Source organism: Salmo salar, chromosome 18 (genome assembly GCF_965601325.2).
Source record: "Salmo salar chromosome 18, fSalSal1, whole genome shotgun sequence".
Lineage (NCBI taxonomy): Eukaryota > Metazoa > Chordata > Actinopteri > Salmoniformes > Salmonidae > Salmo > Salmo salar.
This window is the reverse complement of record NC_138308.1, coordinates 33,713,607-33,735,930: the sequence shown is the minus strand read 5'-3', so window position 1 is coordinate 33,735,930 and position 22,324 is coordinate 33,713,607. Positions and strand designations below refer to the sequence as shown.

Below are 22,324 nucleotides of genomic sequence, written 5' to 3'. Positions count from 1 at the left end.
CAATTTTGATAAACTCCCATATCTACTGGGGGAAATACAACAGTGTGTAATCACAGCACAAAGATCTGTGACCTGCTGCCACAAGAAAAGGGCAACCAGTGAAGAACAAACACCATTGTAAATACAACCCATATTTATGTTTATTTATTTTCCCTTTTGTATTTTAACTATTTGCACATCATTACAACACTGTATAAAGACATAATATGACATTTGAAATGGCTTTATTCTTTTGGAACTTTTGTGAGTGTAATGTTTACTGTTCATTTTTTATTATTAATTTCACTTTTATTTATTATCTATTTCACTTGCTTTGGCAATGTAAACATATGTTTCCCATGCCAATAAAGCCTCTTAAATTGAAAATGAATTGAGAGAGAGATAGAGAGAGAGAGAGAGAGAGAGAGAGAGAGAGAGAGAGAGAGAGAGAGAGAGAGAGATTTTGACAACCCCTGTCAATCTACCTTTGAATAAAAATCCTGCTTTCAAGGTTAGATCAGGAGGAACGCTCTTTAGAAGCCTTGGTGGCTGTGGTGTTGAGGCTCAGATATACATGGAGCTTCAGCTCCCCCTACTGGTGACTAAAAACACACCCCTCCCCCTTCCATCCCTCACAGGATGCAGAAGAGGAGAGAATGAGAAGAGGAAAAATACACTCAATCAATAACTCTAATTCAACATGAAATACAGCGGTAGGAGCCCTGAGAAATACCTTCAAAATCCAGCTATGGGATTTAACCCTGCTACTACATGGTATGTGTCCAGGATGAGGACTTCTAGAAGTCGCTGTCGTTGTCAAATAGCCAACATGTTGCAGATCTTCCTGCATCTGATTACCCCTCTGTACCACTGCAGTGTATCTGCATGCTGCCACGGGGAACAGATAAAGTGGATCACTGCAACAATCTGCCTTAGACTTAGAGTAGAGACCTTCTGTAGAGGATGGTAGAACACCATCTACAATATCTGATTCTAGTTATATTACAGTAGAGGATGGTAGAACACCATCTACAATATCTGATTCTAGTTATATTACAGTAGAGGATGGTAGAACACCATCTACAATATCTGATTCTAGTTATATTACAGTAGAGGATGGTAGAACACCATCTACAACATCTGATTCTAGTTATATTACAGTAGAGGATGGTAGAACACCATCTACAACATCTGATTCTAGTTATATTACAGTTGAGACCTTCTGTAGAGGATGGTAGAACACCATCTACAACATCTGATTCTAGTTATATTACAGTAGAGGATGGTAGAACACCATCTACAATATCTGATTCTAGTTATATTACAGTAGAGGATGGTAGAACACCATCTACAACATCTGATTCTAGTTATATTACAGTTGAGACCTTCTGTAGAGGATGGTAGAACACCATCTACAACATCTGATTCTAGTTATATTACAGTAGAGGATGGTAGAACACCATCTACAATATCTGATTCTAGTTATATTACAGTAGAGGATGGTAGAACACCATCTACAACATCTGATTCTAGTTATATTACAGTTGAGACCTTCTGTAGAGGATGGTAGAACACCATCTACAACATCTGATTCTAGTTATATTACAGTAGAGGATGGTAGAACACCATCTACAACAGGCGGCCCGCAAGTGTTTATTTAAGACTGATCACCAGGAAGTCAGGAAATCATTTGTTTCATTTAGAAATCTGTTAAATAAGTATTCTCACAAATAAAAAAAAGAGACAAGATCACAAATGTAATCAAGGTATGAAATTATTGTTATTTTCAAATGCAATCTCATTTTGGGCTGAGTTGTGGTCAAGTCTCAGCGTACAAATGATCATTATTATGTTCCGGCCCCCTGACCAAATCGGCCCGCGGCTGAATGTAGTTGCCAACCCATTATCTACAATATCTGATTCTAGTTATATTTCAAAACATCTCACTCTCTAAGTCCCTAGTCAGATTTGCCTTGACCCATTGAAAGGGTTGCAAGCTCTTTGATTCACTAGCTACCAAATAAATTATTTCTCCCTCATCAAAAAATGCTGTTTTAGATTTAAAGACAAAGTGTTGACTCCTCAGTTTATTATGAGAACTATTTTCTCCTGTTACTCCTCCCCCTCTGTTGCTGGCTGCCATGACAACATCCATTTTATCAAGACAGCCATTTCAATTCTTCTCACTGCAAGGAGACAGACTAGTTGAGCTGAAAGAGTCTAGACTAGACACCAAATAAAACACTTGTTAACAGAAACACCAGTGACAGAAAGACACGTGTTAACAGAAACACCAGTGACAGACAGACACGTGTTAACAGAAACATCAGTGACAGACAGACACGTGTTAACAGAAACACCAGTGACAGACAGACACGTGTAAACAGAAACACCAGTGACAGACAGACACGTGTTAACAGAAACACCAGTGACAGACAGACACGTGTTAACAGAAACACCAGTGACAGACAGACACGTGTTAACAGAAACACCAGTGACAGACAGACACGTGTTAACAGAAACACCAGTGACAGACAGACACGTGTTAACAGAAACACCAGTGACAGACAGACACGTGTTAACAGAAACACCAGTGACAGACAGACACGTGTTAACAGAAACACCAGTGACAGACAGACACGTGTTAACAGAAACACCAGTGACAGACAGACACGTGTTAACAGAAACACCAGTGACAGACAGACACGTGTTAACAGAAACACCAGTGACAGACAGACACGTGTTAACAGAAACACCAGTGACAGACAGACACGTGTTAACAGAAACACCAGTGACAGACAGACACGTGTTAACAGAAACACCAGTGACAGACAGACACGTGTTAACAGAAACACCAGTGACAGACAGACACGTGTTAACAGAAACACCAGTGACAGACAGACACGTGTTAACAGAAACACCAGTGACAGACAGACACGTGTTAACAGAAACACCAGTGACAGACAGACACGTGTTAACAGAAACACCAGTGACAGACAGACACGTGTTAACAGAAACACCAGTGACAGACAGACACGTGTTAACAGAAACACCAGTGACAGACAGACACGTGTTAACAGAAACACCAGTGACAGACAGACACGTGTTAACAGAAACACCAGTGACAGACAGACACGTGTTAACAGAAACACCAGTGACAGACAGACACGTGTTAACAGAAACACCAGTGACAGAAAGACACGTGTTAACAGAAACACCAGTGACAGACAGACACGTGTTAACAGAAACACCAGTGACAGACAGACACGTGTTAACAGAAACACCAGTGACAGACAGACACGTGTTAACAGAAACACCAGTGACAGACAGACACGTGTTAACAGAAACACCAGTGACAGACAGACACGTGTTAACAGAAACACCAGTGACAGACAGACACGTGTTAACAGAAACACCAGTGACAGACAGACACGTGTTAACAGAAACACCAGTGACAGACAGACACGTGTTAACAGAAACACCAGTGACAGAAAGACACGTGTTAACAGAAACACCAGTGACAGACAGACACGTGTTAACAGAAACATCAGTGACAGACAGACACGTGTTAACAGAAACACCAGTGACAGACAGACACGTGTTAACAGAAACACCAGTGACAGACAGACACGTGTTAACAGAAACATCAGTGACAGACAGACACGTGTTAACAGAAACACCAGTGACAGACAGACACGTGTTAACAGAAACACCAGTGACAGACAGACACGTGTTAACAGAAACACCAGTGACAGACAGACACGTGTTAACAGAAACACCAGTGACAGACAGACACGTGTTAACAGAAACACCAGTGACAGACAGACACGTGTTAACAGAAACACCAGTGACAGACAGACACGTGTTAACAGAAACACCAGTGACAGACAGACACGTGTTAACAGAAACACCAGTGACAGACAGACACGTGTTAACAGAAACACCAGTGACAGACAGACACGTGTTAACAGAAACACCAGTGACAGACAGACACGTGTTAACAGAAACACCAGTGACAGAAAGACACGTGTTAACAGAAACACCAGTGACAGACAGACACGTGTAAACAGAAACACCAGTGACAGACAGACACGTGTTAACAGAAACACCAGTGACAGACAGACACGTGTTAACAGAAACATCAGAAACCAATGCATGTTGCTGCTAATGCAAATAAGCCTTGTCAATGGCTTTGAAGAGTCACATCATAAATATATATGTTTTATGTACTGTATGTTGTTTTCCAACAGCCTTGAACCTTCCTGATCGACTGCCGAAGGTTATTGCCACAGCAGAACGCAGAACACACACACACACACACACACACACACACACACAAAAACACACTTCTGCAGCATAGACAGGCTCCCATCGTCAGCATCACATTGACACATGATGTCACATGCTAGGGTATGCAACCTCTTTAAAGCCTCTCCCCTTCTCCCTACCTCCCTCCCCTTCTCCCTACCTCCCACCCCTTCTCCCTACCTCCCTCCCCTTCTCCCTCCCTCCCTCCCTCCCCCCCTCCCCTTCTCCTACCTCCCTCCCCTCTCCCTACCTCCCCCCCCTTCTCCCTACCTCCCTCCCTCCACTTCTCCCTCCCTCCCTCCCTCCCCTTCTCCCTCCCTCCCACCCCTTCTCCCTACCTCCCTCCCCTTCTCCCTCCCAACCTCCCTCCCTCCCCTCTCCTCCCTCCACTTCTCCCTCCCTCCACTTCTCCCTCCCTCCACTTCTCCCTACCTCCCTACCTCCCTCCCCTTCTCCCTACCTCCCTCCCTCCCCTTCTCCCAACCTCCCACCCCTTCTCCCTACCTCCCTCACTCCCACCCCTTCTCCCTACCTCCCTCCCTCCCACCCACCTCCCACCCCTTCTCCCTACCTCCCTCCCTCCCTTTCTCCCTCCCTCCCTCCCCTTCTCCCAACCTCCCACCCCTTCTCCCTACCTCCCTCCCTCCCACCCACCTCCCTCCCCTTCTCCCTACCTCCCTCCCTCCCCTTCTCCCAACCTCCCACCCCTTCTCCCTACCTCCCTCACTCCCACCCCTTCTCCCTACCTCCCTCCCTCCCACCCACCTCCCACCCCTTCTCCCTCCCTCCCTCCCTCCCCTTCTCCCAACCTCCCACCCCTTCTCCCTACCTCCCTCCCTCCACTTCTCCCTCCCTCCCTCCCTCCCCTTCTCCCTACCTCCCTCCCCTTCTCCCTACCTCCCTCCCTCCCTCCCCTTCTCCCTACCTCCCTCCCCTTCTCCCTACCTCCCTCCCTCCCTCCCCTTCTCCCTACCTCCACTTCTCCCTCCCTCCACTTCTCCCTCCCTCCCTCCCTCCCCTTCTCCCTACCTCCCTCCCCTTCTCCCTACCTCCCTCCCTCCCACCCCTTCTCCCAACCTCCCACCCCTTCTCCCAACCTCCCACCCCTTCTCCCTACCTCCCTCCCTCCCCTTCTCCCTACCTCCCTCCCTCCCACCCCTTCTCCCTACGTCCCTCCCTCCCACCCACCTCCCACCCCTTCTCCCTGTCTCCCTGTCTCCCTCCCTCCCCTTCTCCCTCCCTCCCTCCCCTTCTCCCTACCTCCCTCCCCTTCTCCCTCCCTCCACTTCTCCCTCCCTCCCTCCCCCCACTTCTCCCTCCCTACCTCCCTCCCCTTCTCCCTACCTCCCTCACCTTCTCCCTACCTCCCTCCCTCCCTCCCCTTCTCCCAACCCTTCTCCCTACCTCCCTCCCTCCCCTTCTCCCTACCCTTCTCCCTCCCTCCACTTCTCCCTCCCTCCCTCCCCCCCCTTCTCCCAACCTCCCACCCCCCCCTTCTCCCTCCCACCCCTTCTCCCTACCTCCCTCCCACCCCTTCTCCCTACCTCCCTCCCTCCCTACCCTTCTCCCTACCGCCCTCCCACCCCTTCTCCCTACCTCCCTCCCTCCCCCTACCTCCCTCCCTCCCTCCCCTTCTCCCTACCTCCCTCCCTCCCCTTCTCCCTACCTCCCTCCCCTTCTCCCTACCTCCCTCCCTCCCTCCCCTTCTCCCTCCCTCTCTCCCTCCCTCCCCTTCTCCCTACCTCCCTCGCTCCCCTTCTCCCTACCTCCCTCCCTCCCTCCCCTTCTCCCTCCCTCCCTCCCCTTCTCTCCCTCCCGCCTCCTTTCTGGGTAAAAAAGGAATCATAGTCTCTCAACCGTGACAAAACAAAACAACCAACAGCCAGCCCAGCGGATCTGTCCAGCTTCTGTCAAACTCAACGCTGTAATTGGAGGAATAACACGTCCCCCATTTAAAGCCGGACTCTTTATATATATAATACACAATCACATATGAGTTTCTAGAGAGACAATCTCGCTTTAAGGATTTATAATCCTGCTCAACAGGGATTTTACCCCACTGTTCTGTTCTCTCTGCTTCACTTTGCTTTCTACAGTCCTTATTTAACCCATTACAGTGTAAGCCCTGTCTAAGCCGGGGGAGTGTTCTACTAAACTATAAGGAATTGTTTTAAGGAGATCATACGAAGGATCATTTTACTATTTGATTTTGAATGTTCAGACCTCCTGAAGTATCCCAAAAATATATACATTTAATAAAAACATTTTGCCTTACTGCTATTAGCCCACACAAAAGCATTGAATAACAGATTCACTACATGGAACAAAAGAGAGTCCCCAAAAGTTTGTTCTGAAGTGTCTGTCCTATATCTGAGAGATATAAGAAAGATCAGGAAACATGTTATTTTATTTTTTAACCACTTATTTTTGGAACTAAACAGTCTCCATATATACAGCAGGTATGGAAAGTCTCCAACACCTTCCAAAATGTTCACCTTTTGTTGCCTTACAGCCTGAAATGAAAACACATAAAATCCGACTTTATTTACACACAAAAACTCTGAAAACGTATTAAAATTAAAACAGTAAAATAGCCTATTTGGATAAGAGAACACTGCCCCTTAGAATTGTAATTGCTGAGGTATAACCAACCACCTTCCAGATCACAAATCAAAACATTACAAAAATTGGCTTCCATCTGTGATCAATTGAATTGACTTTGATTAGTTCAGAATAAAACAGGTTGTTCATAGAGGACTCCACTGCTTAGTAGTGCAATTCAAAGCAAAGAACCCAAACTGTTCCGACGCTGCAGACAGAGGCTGGACTGTTCCGACGCTGCAGACAGAAGCTGGACTGTTCCGACGCTGCAGACAGAAGCTGGACTGTTTCGACGCTGCAGACAGAGGCTGGACTGTTCCGACGCTGCAGACAGAGGCTGGACTGTTCCGACGCTGCAGACAGAGGCTGGACTGTTCCGACGCTGCAGACAGAGGCTGGACTGTTCCGACGCTGCAGACAGAGGCTGGACTGTTCCGACGCTGCAGACAGAGGCTGGACTGTTCCGACGCTGCAGACAGAGGCTGGACTGTTCCGACGCTGCAGACAGAGGCTGGACTGTTCCGACGCTGCAGACAGAGGCTGGACTGTTCCGACGCTGCAGACAGAGGCTGGACTGTTCCGACGCTGCAGACAGAGGCTGGACTGTTCCGACGCGCAGACAGAGGCTGGACTGTTCCGACGCTGCAGACAGAGGCTGGACTGTTCCGACGCTGCAGACAGAGGCTGGACTGTTCCGACGCCGCAGACAGAAGCTGGACTGTTCCGACGCCGCAGACAGAAGCTGGACTGTTCCGACGCCGCAGACAGAAGCTGGACTGTTCCGACGCCGCAGACAGAAGCTGGACTGTTCCGACGCCGCAGACAGAAGCTGGACTGTTCCGACGCCGCAGACAGAAGCTGGACTGTTCCGACGCCGCAGACAGAAGCTGGACTGTTCCGACGCTGCAGACAGAAGCTGGACTGTTCCGACGCTGCAGACAGAAGTTGGACTGTTCGGACTCCCACCACTCTACGCCGTCCTCTCCTCCCTCCCACCACTCTACGCCGTCCTACCCTCCCTCCCACCACTCTACGCCGTCCTACCCTCCCTCCCACCACTCTACGCCGTCCGCTCCTCCCTCCCACCACTCTACGCCGTCCGCTCCTCCCTCCCACCACTCTACGCCGTCCGCTCCTCCCTCCCACCACTCTACGCCGTCCGCTCCTCCCTCCCACCACTCTACGCCGTCCTCTCCTCCCTCCCACCACTCTGTCCTCTCCTCCCTCCCACCACTCTGTCCTCTCCTCCCTCCCACCACTCTGTCCTCTCCTCTGTCCTCTCCTCTCCTCCCCCTCCCTCCACTCTGTCCTCTCCTTCCCCCCTACCTCCCTCCACTCTGTCCTCTCCTTCCCCCCTACCTCCCTCCACTCTGTCCTCTCCTTTCCCCCTACCTCTCTCCACTCTGTCCTCTCCTCCCCCCCTCCCTCCACTCTGTCCTCCCTCCTTACCTCGACTCTATACTGTCCTCCCTCCCCCCACTCTGTCCTCTCCTCTCCTCCCTCCATCCCCTCCTCCCTCCACTCTGTATGCAGGGTGAGATCTGATGCTTCCACGTACTGTAAGCTAAGTACCTTGAGATAGAACTGACAAATCTGAGTAGAACTGCTGTACCATACACAAGACAAGATATATCCAGGCCATTTAGCCATTAAATCAATTACATTCCTGATAGGATCCAAATCTACATTTAAGACAAACTACTTCTGCATTATATAAGACACTATAAATTCAACTCCTCCTTTGAGTGCATTTTTCATCCAAATCTTTGACAGCAACACAGAAAATCATATTAGTGGCGTCTACGACTCAGTCTAGAGGACAAAGTCAAGTAACGCATAGTGGGCAGGTGAATTGAAGTGCATGCTGGGATTTACATGCACAGTGTTGTACCTTGTCTGTCAAAGAGAATGTTCTGATGACATTATGCGACTGATGGAAGTAGATTTTCTGATTGGGTAGGGTCTGGGCTGAGAAAACGAATTGCTCATGATCAAGTAGGCTAGTATTACTGTCTAGGTAGGCTAACTGAGAGTATTACTGTCTAGGTAGGCTAACTGAGAGTATTACTGTCTAGGTAGGCTAACTGAGAGTATTACTGTCTAGGTAGGCTAACTGAGAGTATTACTGTCTAGGTAGGCTAACTGAGAGTATTACTGTCTAGGTAGGCTAACTGAGAGTATTACTGTCTAGGTAGACTAACGGAGATTAATACAGATAGTATTACTGCCTTGGTAGGCTAACTGAGATTAATACAGAGAGTATTACTGTCTAGGTAGGCTAACTGAGAGTATTACTGTCTAGGTAGGCTAACTGAGAGTATTACTGTCTAGGTAGGCTAACTGAGAGTATTACTGTCTAGGTAGACTAACTGAGAGTATTACTGTCTAGGTAGACTAACTGAGAGTATTACTGTCTAGGTAGACTAACTGAGAGTATTACTGTCTAGGTAGACTAACTGAGAGTATTACTGTCTAGGTAGGCTAACTGAGAGTATTACTGTCTAGGTAGACTAACTGAGATTAATACAGATAGTATTACTGCCTTGGTAGGCTAACTGAGATTAATACAGAGAGTATTACTGTCTAGGCAGGCTAACAGATAGTATTACTGCCTTGGTAGGCTAACTGAGATTAATACAGAGAGTATTACTGTCTAGGTAGGCTAACAGATTAATACAGAGAGTATTACTGCCTAGGTAGGCTAACAGATTAACACAGATTGTATTAATCTGTTAGCCTACCTAGGCAGTAATACTATCTGTGTTAATCTGTTAGCCTACCTAGGCAGTAATACTCTCTGTATTAATCTGTTAGCCTACCTAGGCAGTAATACTGAGAGTATTACTGCCTAGGTAGGCTAACAGATTAATACAGATAGTATTACTGCCTAGGTAGGCTAACTGAGGTTAATACAGAGAGTATTAATGTCAGTGTTATTGACCAGGCAACCAGAGACACAAATAAATCCAACCATTCATTATTCAATATGAAGAAGGTGGGGATCCTCTGTCCCTTTCAGCTTCATGGCTAGTTTCCCGGACACAGATTAATCCTAGACCTGGACAAAAACATCTATTCCAATGGAGATTCTCACTCCATACCAAATCACTCTCTACCAATCAGGAATTAGTTGATTTGTTCAAACTATTAAAGTCACAATGGGTACAAACATAAGTCAATGGTAAATATTTGACTTTAAACAAAAGGTTTAGCAAACAGATTTTTTTTTGCTGGTACTGTGCCTTGATAAATATGCCTATATGAATACAAATAGTACCCTACTCACAGTAATAAGCATACAGCACAGTGTCTTCGATTTGGCCTCGTGTCTCATTGTTTTCTGCCCACTCCTGTATTGAGAAGAAATAGGACATTGATTAGAATAAAGACAACAGACTTTACACAACATCTGAACAGATTAAAACACTAAACAGACTTTACACAACAACATCTGAACAGATTAAAACACTAAACAGACCTTCACACAACAACATCTGAACAGATTAAAACACTAAACAGACCTTCACACAACAACATCTGAACAGATTAAAACACTAAACAGACCTTCACACAACAACATCTGAACAGATTAAAACACTAAACAGACTTTACACAACATCTGAACAGATTAAAACACTAAACAGACCTTCACACAACAACATCTGAACAGATTAAAACACTAAACAGACTTTACACAACAACATCTGAACAGATTAAAACACTAAACAGACTTTACACAACATCTGAACAGATTAAAACACTAAACAGACCTTCACACAACAACATCTGAACAGATTAAAACACTAAACAGACTTTACACAACAACATCTGAACAGATTAAAACACTAAACAGACCTTCACACAACAACATCTGAACAAATTAAAACACTAAACAGACTTTACACAACAACATCTGAACAGATTAAAACACTAAACAGACCTTCACACAACAACATCTGAACAGATTAAAACACTACACAGACCTTCACACAACAACATCTGAACAGATTAAAACACTAAACAGACCTTCACACAACAACATCTGAACAGATTAAAACACTAAACAGACTTTACACAACAACATCTGAACAGATTAAAACACTAAACAGACTTTACACAACAACATCTGAACAGATTAAAACACTAAACAGACCTTCACACAACAACATCTGAACAGATTAAAACACTAAACAGACCTTCACACAACAACATCTGAACAGATTAAAACACTAAACAGACTTTACACAACAACATCTGAACAGATTAAAACACTAAACAGACTTTACACAACAACATCTGAACAGATTAAAACACTAAACAGACTTTACACAACAACATCTGAACAGATTAAAACACTAAACAGACCTTCACAACAACATTGATTGCAAAACTATTTATGAAGGCGTCACAAACTAAAAATACAGCTAAACATTAGTGTATAACTCCATAATCCTAGATTCTCAGAGATTTCTGAGACATAGGTCATATTAAACTATAAATGCCAGGCTAGGACTATGATGAAACGGCCACAGGGCTATTTGCCAGGCTAGGACTATGATGAAACGGCCACAGGGCTATTTGCCAGGCTAGGACTGTGATGAAAACGGCCACAGGGCTATTTGCCAGGCTAGGACTGTGATGAAAACGGCCACAGGGCTATTTGCCAGGCTAGGACTATGATGAAACGGCCACAGGGCTATTTGCCAGGCTAGGACTGTGATGAAAACGGCCACAGGGCTATTTGCCAGGCTAGGACTGTGATGAAAACGGCCACAGGGCTATTTGCCAGGCTAGGACTATGATGAAACGGCCACAGGGCTATTTGCCAGGCTAGGACTAAGATGAAACGGCCACAGGGCTATTTGTTTTATGGAAAAAGAAAGAGAGAGAGATCTTGATTCATTAATAAGGATATCATGAAGAGAAGTTATAAAATATGATTCACATACCAGCGGTAGTGTCTATATGATGACATTATCCCTGGTATAATGTTAATCATCAGTCTTTCTACTTTATTCATCAATAATTAAGCATTTCTGCTCTCTTCGTTTTACATAAAACATATGGCTATTGCATCATTGTCCTTGCTTTCATGGTAGGGGGTTAGGTATTTCAGCAGTATCTGTATATTCGACTGGATTTATTTATTTAGTCACTTACGTAGCAGAGATTCTAAGACGTGACTTGACACAGGTTATGATAAAACGGTCACAGGGCTATTTTGTTGAAGCACCTTTAGCAGCGATTACAGCCTTAGGTCTTCTTGGGTATGACGCTACAAGCTTGGCACACAAGTATTTGGGGAGTTTCTCCCATTCTTCTCTGCAGATCCTCTCAAGCTCTGTCAGGTTAGATGGGGATCGTCGCTGCACAGCTATTTTCAGGTCTCTCCAGAGATGTTCAGAGATTTGTCCAACGCCACTCCTGCGTTGTCTTGGCTGTGTGCTTAGGGTCGTTGTCCTGTTGGAAGGTGAACCTTCGCCTTCCAAAATGCTCAGGACCTCCCCAGTCAGCATTTTTTCATCAAGGATCTCTCTGTACTTTGCTCCGTTCATCTTTCCCTCGATCCTGACTACGCTCCCAGTCCCTGCCGCTGAAAAAGATCCCCACAGCATGATGCTGTCACCACCATGCTTCACCGTAGGGATGGTGCCAGGTTTCCTCCAGACGTGACGCTTGGCATTCAGGCCAAATCTTGGTTTCATCAGACCAGAGAATCTTATTCCTCATGGTCTGAGAGTCATTTGGGTGCCTTTTGGCAAACTCCAAATGGGCTGTCATGTGCTTTTTACTAAGGAGTGGCTTCCGTCTGGCCACTCTACCATAAAGGCCTTAATGATGGAGTGATGCAGAGATGGTTGTCCTTCTGGAAGGTTCTCCCATCTCCACAGAGTCACCCTGGAGCTCTGTCAGAGTGACCATCGGGTTCTTGGTCACCTCCCGGACCAAGGCCCTTCTCCCCCGATTGCTCAATTTGGCCGGGGGGCCAGCTCTAGGAAGATTCTTGGTGGTTCCAAACCTCTTCCATTAAAGAATGATGGAGGCCACTGTGTTCTTGTTCTTCAATGCTGTAGACATGTTTTGGTACCCTTCCCCAGACCTGTGCCTCGACATAATCCTGTCTCTGAGCTCTACGGACAATTGCTTCGACCTGATGGCTTGTTTTTTGTTGTTGTGGTTTTTGTACTGTCAGTCATTAACATAATCTCGTCAAGGTAGAGTAGACCACTGGTACTGTCAGTTATTAGCATAATCTATTTAAGGTAGAGTAGATCACTGGTACTGTCAGTCATTAACATAATATCTTTAAGGTAGACTAGACCACTGGTAGTCAGTTATTAGCATAATCTATTTAAGGTAGAGTAGATCACTGGTAGTCAGTTATTAGCATAATCTATTTAAGGTAGACTAGACCACTGGTAGTCAGTTATTAGCATAATAAATTTAAGGTATAGTAGACCACTGGTAGTCAGTTATTACAGTCATTAACATAATATATTTAAGGTAGAGCAGACCACTGGTAGTCAGTTATTACAGTCATTAACATAATATCTTTAAGGTAGAGTAGACCACTGGTAGTCAGTTATTACAGTCATTAACATAATATCTTTAAGGTAGAGTAGACCACTGGTAGTCAGTTATTACAGTCATTAACATAATATCTTTAAGGTAGAGTAGACCACTGGTAGTCAGTTATTACAGTCATTAACATAATATCTTTAAGGTAGAGTAGACCTCTGGTAGTCAGTTATTAGTCATTAACATAATATCTTTAAGGTAGAGTAGACCACTGGTAGTCAGTTATTAGTCATTAACATAATATCTTTAAGGTAGAGCAGACCACTGGTAGTCAGTTATTACAGTCATTAACATAATATCTTTAAGGTAGAGCAGACCACTGGTAGTCAGTTATTACAGTCATTAACATAATATCTTTAAGGTAGAGCAGACCACTGGTAGTCAGTTATTACAGTCATTAACATAATATATTTAAGGTATAGTAGACCACTGGTAGTCAGTTATTAGCATAATCTATTTAAGGTAGACTAGACCACTGGTAGTCAGTTATTAGCATAATATATTTAAGGTAGAGTAGACCACTGGTAGTCAGTTATTACAGTCATTAACATAATATCTTTAAGGTAGAGTAGACCACTGGTAGTCAGTTATTACAGTCATTAACATAATATCTTTAAGGTAGAGTAGACCACTGGTAGTCAGTTATTAGTCATTAACATAATATCTTTAAGGTAGAGTAGACCACTGGTAGTCAGTTATTAGTCATTAACATAATATATTTAAGGTATAGTAGACCACTGGTAGTCAGTTATTACAGTCATTAACATAATCTCTTTAAGGTAGAGCAGACCACTGGTAGTCAGTTATTAGTCATTAACATAATATATTTAAGGTAGAGTAGACCACTGGTAGTCAGTTATTAGTCATTAACATAATATATTTAAGGTAGAGTAGACCACTGGTAGTCAGTTATTACAGTCATTAACATAATCTCTTTAAGGTAGAGCAGACCACTGGTAGTCAGTTATTAGTCATTAACATAATATCTTTAAGGTAGAGTAGACCACTGGTAGTCAGTTATTAGTCATTAACATAATATATTTAAGGTAGAGCAGACCACTGGTAGTCAGTTATTAGTCATTAACATAATATATTTAAGGTATAGTAGACCACTGGTAGTCAGTTATTACAGTCATTAACATAATATCTTTAAGGTAGAGTAGACCACTGGTAGTCAGTTATTACAGTCATTAACATAATATCGTTAAGGTAGAGTTGACCACTGGTAGTCAGTTATTAGTCATTAACATAATATCTTTAAGGTAGAGTAGACCACTGGTAGTCAGTTATTAGTCATTAACATAATATATTTAAGGTAGAGCAGACCACTGGTAGTCAGTTATTACAGTCATTAACATAATATCGTTAAGGTAGAGTAGACCACTGGTAGTCAGTTATTAGTCATTAACATAATCTCTTTAAGGTAGAGTAGACCACTGGTAGTCAGTTATTAGTCATTAACATAATATCTTTAAGGTAGAGCAGACCACTGGTAGTCAGTTATTAGTCATTAACATAATATCGTTAAGGTAGAGTAGACCACTGGTAGTCAGTTATTAGTCATTAACATAATATCTTTAAGGTAGAGCAGACCACTGGTAGTCAGTTATTAGTCATTAACATAATATCGTTAAGGTAGAGTAGACCACTGGTAGTCAGTTATTAGTCATTAACATAATATCTTTAAGGTAGAGTAGACCACTGGTAGTCAGTTATTACAGTCATTAACATAATATCTTTAAGGTAGAGCAGACCACTGGTAGTCCGTTATTAGTCATTAACATAATATCTTTAAGCTATAGTAGACCACTGGTAGTCAGTTTTACAGTCATTACCATCATATTTAAGGTAGAGTAGACCACTGGTACTGTAATAAACCCTGGTTCAAGAATGGAGGCCTCTTTGTGCTGCTGTGTATCGTTCTAGTCTGGTCCCTGATCTGTTCATGCTTTTGCCTACTCCATTGTCAAGCTAAACATGTTTGGCATGACAGTTCCATTAGGAGTTGTCAGGAGAGCAGAAACAGACCGTCTCACAGGCTAGTATCGTTCACAAGCATGTCATGCTTGAATCATCAAGGATATTTGACTAGCGTAATCATCAAATATCACCTCTTTGCAGACAAATTCCTTGGTCTCTGACAATGAGTTGAAAACTAAGGACTGGTTTCCCAGACTAAAGATTATCCATCAAGCATGCTTTTTAGCCCAGGAGTAGGCCTAATGGCTTGTTATGTTTAAAATGGACAACAACATGAGCTACTATTATAAGCTGCTGTATCATTGAACTCAAATTGTCTTAAATGACATAGGCCTAAGTCTCAAGGCTTATGAAGCAGCTGAATACATACCTTGTAAGTACCGTTAGGGTGCTTCATGTAAGACACTAGGAATATATCCACTGGAAGAAGTGCAGAGGTTATCAGTGCAATGGCCAATGCGCATATTGCAGTGATGGTTGAGATGACCTCACTCTCTTGGCGGCTCTGGTACTTCCTGATGTAGACCCAACAGAAGGAAAGGATCACCTGTGGATGGAAAAACAATGGTTAGAGTTATCACGTAAAATATCAAAACGTTATTAGGTCGCATCAGCTGTCAGAACATCAGAGTGTTTACAGTTCATTGTTATTGTAATGACTCTTAGCTCAGTAGGCTCATTATGATATCCCACTTCTGACACCAATGCAGCCAGCAACGACACTCAGATGTTTCCATTTACAATATTCACAAATTAAATCTCACCACTACAAATGAATTACTTTGCAAAAGTGTTGTTGAAACTTGTTTAAATTGCCAGTCGCATCAACCCTTTTCACGCAGACCGTTATCAAATCAAATCAATTTATAAATCCCTTTTTACATCAGCAGATGTCACAAAGTGCTATACAGAAACCCAGCCTAAAACCCCAAACAGAAAGCAATGCAGATGTAGAGGCACAGTGGCTAGGAAAAACTCCCTAGCAAGGCAGGAACCTAGGAAGAAACGTAGAGAGGAACCAGGCTCTGAGGTGTGGCCAGTCCTCTTCTGGCTGTGCTGGGTGGAGATTTTAAGAGTACGTGGCCATTAAGGCCAGATTGCATTAATAAAGCCCTTTTTTATTTCAATGAAGACCCATCCATTGATAGATGGAATTTGATCATCCAATCCTTTTCAATGTAAAATTAAAAGGGACAGCAGAGATGGGGTTGTTGTTGTTGTGTGATGATGGCTTGTCAACTCGTTAGAAAGAGCAGCACAGTCACAGGCTTGCATCCCAAATGGCACCCTATTCCCCATTGGGCTCTGGTCAAACGCAGTGCACTATGGGCCCTAGTTAAAAATAATGCACTACATGTAGAACGGGGTGTTATTTGGGGGGGGACACACATAGGGAACAGGGTGTTATTTGGGGGGACACACACATAGGGAACATGGTGTTATTTGGGACACACATAGGGAACAGGGGGTTATTTGGGACACACACACATAGGGAACAGGGTGTTATTTGGGGGGGGACACACATAGGGAACATGGCGTTATTTGGGACACACATAGGGAACAGGGGGTTATTTGGGACACACACACATAGGGAACAGGATGTTATTTGGGGGGGGGGGGACACACAGGGAACAGGGTGCTATTTGGGACACACATAGGGAACAGGGTGTTATTTGGGGGACACACAAAGGGAACAGGGTGTTATTTGGGGGGGGGGGACACATAGGGAACAGGGTGATATTTGGGACACACACACACACACACACACAATGGTGCTGGAGCTCCAGAATCACAAGGTCGTATTCCAGGGACACATGTTGCCTAGTCCTAAACTGTGAGGACACTGCTAAAGCCCATTGGCTGCTCAGATCCTGAAGGGATGCCATCCAGAGACCGGATCAATTAACACTAGCCCATGCCTGTGTGTTTTGCCAGGTAATGACACAAGCTTTGCATCTAAACTAAGACCCATTGAGAGGATTGCGTTGCATAATAAATAGAGAGGGGGAGCAAATCAGAGACCAATCTGGTGTTTCAGCGTGTAGAGCTTAAATTTTTTTTTTAAGTTCCTCTAAGCTATATTGGCTATTATAATCACTAGCTAGGTACAAAGCCTACCTGACTGATATGAAAACGGAAATTACTGTAGCAGGCAGGCTCAGCAGCGCCTCTGTAAATGTAGCTGTCTGCAGTCATGTGACATTGTGCAGGCTAACTGGCCAACTAACTAACAATTGATCATGCCTGTAGTTAGTTAGCTAAATTCTTCTTTACAAATAAAGGAGGAGAAGTCTACTTCAAGTTAAACTTTGGCATTTAACTTAGAAGCAGGCATAATCCAATAGCTACCTGTTAGCAACTAGCTAACTTCATGCAAACTACTGTATACTAGCTATCATTGCTTGGTAAAACTGATAGATACGAACATGACAACAACAATTATTCACTATTACACTGTAAACGAATTAATTAGCTACAACAGTTAGATATTTATATGGTATTAGTGAGGCTATTAGAGGCAGGTTAGCTAGATAGCTACAACGTTAGCTAACTAAGCCATGACAGCTGTCAAACTAGCTAACGTTCGCTAGCTAGATTGCTAGCTACGTAAAGCTGTAGCGAACTGAGCGTGACAAAGACAACTGTGGCCAAAGGAAAGTCATCCAGTACATATACAGGGTAATATTTCGAGATTCTGCAGCGACTTGAGTGTGCTTACCAAAAATACAAGGGCGAAAATAGACCACCCGAGAGCAGACTCAGATAGCAACGACTGGTCCGCCATCTTCACTTCCTGCAACAAACCCGGACCATGTGCTTCTATTGACATCACGGAAGGGGCGATACAGTGGATACAACGTTGCCAACAGAGAGACAGACCACATTAGACAGATAGATAGATACACGACAATGATCTTGTGGTAGAGTAGACCTACTGTTGAGTCGGCCTTCTTTAAATTAGCTTGTTGGACCAATCTTTTGGATGTTTCCTCCCCAGCTCAGACAGGCAAAAAACAACACTGACCTATTTTGCAAAACATGAGTGCAATGAATGTTCCAGTTTTGTGGTGGACGTCCCAAATGTCACCCTATACCCAATAAACGCAGTACCTTTGACCAGGGCTGTGGGGCAAAAGTATAGGCTAGTGCACTGCCAATTGGGACGTAAACCATGGTCATTTAATGAGACCCTCCAGTCATTTCAGATTAGAATGTTAATGTTGTTGAAGGATGTCTTGTCCTTCATGGTGTCCCTGCGTTCTAGGCTGGAACGTAGCACTAATTTGGGACTGAAAACGATCAAGGAAATCTATCTGTCTTGGCGAGAGAGTTTATCTGTCAAGTTTTAGCTGAGTGACACCCATTTAAATCCTGGTTTCTTAATCACCGATATTCCATTACTAAATATTAGAAAGTTCTATTGGGTGTTAAATTGATTTAGTCCAGAGCTCCAGTGTAGCTACATTTGAATTTTCACTCTGATAATGAATGATCTGGTCATTTAGAGTCTGATAAGATAGCGAACCCGGTAGCCTGGGGTTTGGACGGTGTAGGCTGTCATTGTAAATAAGAATGTGTTAACGGACTTGCTTATAAATAAAGGTTAAATAAAAAATATTTAGTTGGTGTGGAGCCGAAGCCAGTAGATCAGGTGGAAAAATAAGTGGTATTTATTTACACTGCAAATAAGAAAAGGTGTGAAACCTGTGGGTAAAGCCATGAATTTACCGGTGCACGAGTAGAACAGGTTGTCATTTTAAACAAAGTGAAATATTTCTAAATAGGCTACATGATTAACAGACTCTACAGTCTGTTGATTCACCCGTTATAATACACAATGTTTGAATTAGGACTAGGGATAACATAGTTATTGACATATACAGTTGAAGTCGGAAGTTTACATACACCTTAGCCAAATACATTTAAACTCGTTTTTCACAATTCCTGACATTTAATCCTAGTAAAAACTCCATGTTTTAGGTCAGTTAGGATCCTCACTTTATTTTAAAAATGTGAAATGTCAGAATAATAGTAGAGAGAATTATTTATTTCAGCTTTTATTTCTTTCATCACATGCCCAGTAGGCCTCCTTGCTTGCACATGCTTTTTCAGTTCTGCCCACAAATCTTCTATAGGGTTGAGGTCAGGGCTTTGTGATGGTCACTCCAATACCGTGACTTAAGCCATTTTGCCAAGTCCTTAAGTCCTTAAGCCATTTTGCCACAACTTTGGAAGTACGCATTGTCCATTGGGAAGACCCATTTGCGACCAAACATTAACTTCCTGACTGATGTCTTGAGATGTTGCTTCAATATGTCCACATCATTTTCCTACCTTATGATGCCATCTATTTTGTGAATTGCACCAGTCCCTCCTGCAGCAAAGCACCCCCACAACATAATGCTGCCACCCCGTGCTTCACGGTTGGGATGGTGTCCTTCGGCTTGCAAGCCTCCCCCTTTTTCCTCCAAACATAACGATGGTCATTATGGCCAAACAGTTCTATTTTTGTTTCATCAGACCAGAGGACATTTATCCAAAAAGTACAGTCTTTGTCCCCATGTGCAGTTGCAAACCGTAATCTGGCTTTTTTTATGGTGGTTTTGGAGCAGTGGCTTCTTCCTTGCTGAACGGCCTTTCAGGTTATGTCGATATAGGACTCATTTTACTGTGGATATAGATACTTTTGTACCTGTTTCCTTCAGCATCTTCACAGGGTCCTTTGCTGTTGTTCTGGGATTTATTTGCACTTTTTGCACCAAAATACGTTCATCTCTGGGAGACAGAAAGCGTCTCCTTCCTGAGCGGTATGACGGCTGCGTGGTCCCATTGTGTTAATACTTGCGTACAATTGTCTGTACAGATGAATGTGGTACCTTCAGGCATTTGGAAATTGCTCCCAAGGATGAATCAGACTTGTGGAGGTCTAGAATTATTTTTCTGAGGTCTTGGCTGATTACTTTAGATTTTCCCATGATGTCAAGCAAAGAGGCACTGAGTTTGAAGGTAGGCCTTGAAATACATCCACAGGTACACCTCCAATTGACTCAAATTATGTCAATTAGCCTATCAGAAGCTTCTAAAGCCATGACATCATTTTCTGGAATTTTCCAAGCTGTTTAAGGCACAGTCAACTTAGTGTATGTAAACTTCTGACACACTGGAATTGTGAAAAAGTGAAAAGTGAATTGTTGGAAAAATTACTTGTGTCATGCACAAAGTAGATGTCCTAACCGACTTGCCAAAACTATAGTTTGTTAACAAGAAATTTGTGGAGTGGTTGGAAAATGAGTTTTAATGACTCCAACCTAAGTGTATGTAAACTTCCGACTTCAACTGTACATGTTTGAATTAGGACTAGGGATAATATAGTTAATAAGATATACATAGAATAGAATAGAATAAAAATGTATTGTCCATCCAGGATGGACATGTTTCTTTGGCATCACCTTCCATTAAAAGGATCACATACACATACATTCTTACATCAGACACATTTAAACCAGTCAGTCCATCATGTTGCATCCACTAACAACATACAGGACATTAATACATTCACTCACAACCGATCACTCTCCCAACTGCACTAGATAGATAAGTACATATACAGATACAATTTACTTTGCATTTAGTAGTCCAACAGCACAAGGAACAAATTAATGTTTGAACACGTTCTTCTTGGCCATGGGCATTCTGAAGCCTCTCAAACTGAGGGTGTAGAGGGTAGGAGTAGTCGCCAACAACAGCCAGTGCCATCTTTTTGTTTGCCTTGTGGAACAGACTGCTCAAATGTGCCTGTGGTCGACCAATTACTTTGCTGGCTGTGTTTACTATTCTTGTCAGTTTGGTTTTGCTCCTCATGCTCAGATTACCATTCCAGACTGTCACATTGAACGTGAGGATGCTCTCCACCAAGCTGCTGTACACCCTCTCCAGAACATCCTGGCTGACACCAAACCCCTTCAATTTCCTGATTTAAAACAGGTGCTGGCTTTCTTAAAAAAATACAGTCTGAATTCTCTGTAAAACTCAGGTTGTTATCAATTTGTGTCCCTAGGTATTTGAAATACCCAACCACCTCCACTGGTTGGTAGTTCAGAGAGAGTGGCTGGGACACTGCGATGTTGTTTCAATTGGTGATCAGATCCTTTGTCTTTTCCACATTGATGGGGAGGGCACTTGACCAGCACCATTCTTGAAGGTTGTTGGTCTGTTTAAAATAGCTGTCCACATCTGATGTAGCATCTTTTAAAAAGAGTCCCACCAGAGCCATGTCATCCACGTACTTAAAAAGGCTCACATTGTTTCCTTGGATCTTCATCTCATTAGTGTAGATAGAGAACAACAACAGTGAAAGGACACACCAATTGAGCGCACCTGTGTTCAGGGTCAGTTCATCAGAGAGGGCCCCATTCATGAGGACGCTGTGTGGGCGGTAAGTTAAAAAGTCCTTGATCCAACCTACCGAGGCCTCCGTTGACGTTCAGGTCCAGTAGTCATTTCAGCAGTATGTGTATTTGCATTGTAATGAAAATCAATAAATAAAATGTGTGCTCCTGAGTTTACATGTTGAATGTGACTAGCCACCATGTTCAGCAAGGTCAGGGTAGCATCCTCAGTCCCCCTCTGTGCCTTATAGGCAAACTGTAACGGCTCCAGTTGATCTGCTATGGAAAAGGTAAGGTGCTTACCAACAATGTAACAAGTTTACATACACCTTAGCCAAATACATTTAAACTCAGTTTTTCACAATTCCTGAAATGTAATCCTAGTAAAAATTACCTGTCTTAGGTCAGTTAGGATCACCACTTTATTTTAAGAATGTGAAATGTCAGAATAATAGTAGAGAGAATTATTTATTTCAGCTTTTATTTCT

The 22,324-nt window shown here is 43.4% G+C and overlaps 1 protein-coding gene across 1 annotated transcript in view; it reads right to left on the bottom strand.

Annotated features, from left to right (window-relative positions):
* Window positions 1–18,285, bottom strand: part of LOC106560274 (lysosomal cobalamin transport escort protein LMBD1) — a 304,463-nt gene extending 286,178 nt beyond the window's left edge. The window contains exons 1-3 of the mRNA XM_045701048.2: window positions 18,167–18,285; window positions 15,818–15,994; window positions 10,175–10,238 (exon numbers count right to left, since the gene is read on the bottom strand). Of these exons, the coding sequence (XP_045557004.2) occupies window positions 10,175–10,238; window positions 15,818–15,994; window positions 18,167–18,277 (352 nt within the window). The 5' untranslated portion in view covers window positions 18,278–18,285. The remainder of the gene's footprint in view (window positions 1–10,174; window positions 10,239–15,817; window positions 15,995–18,166) is intronic.
* Window positions 18,286–22,324: the final 4,039 nt, after the last annotated feature.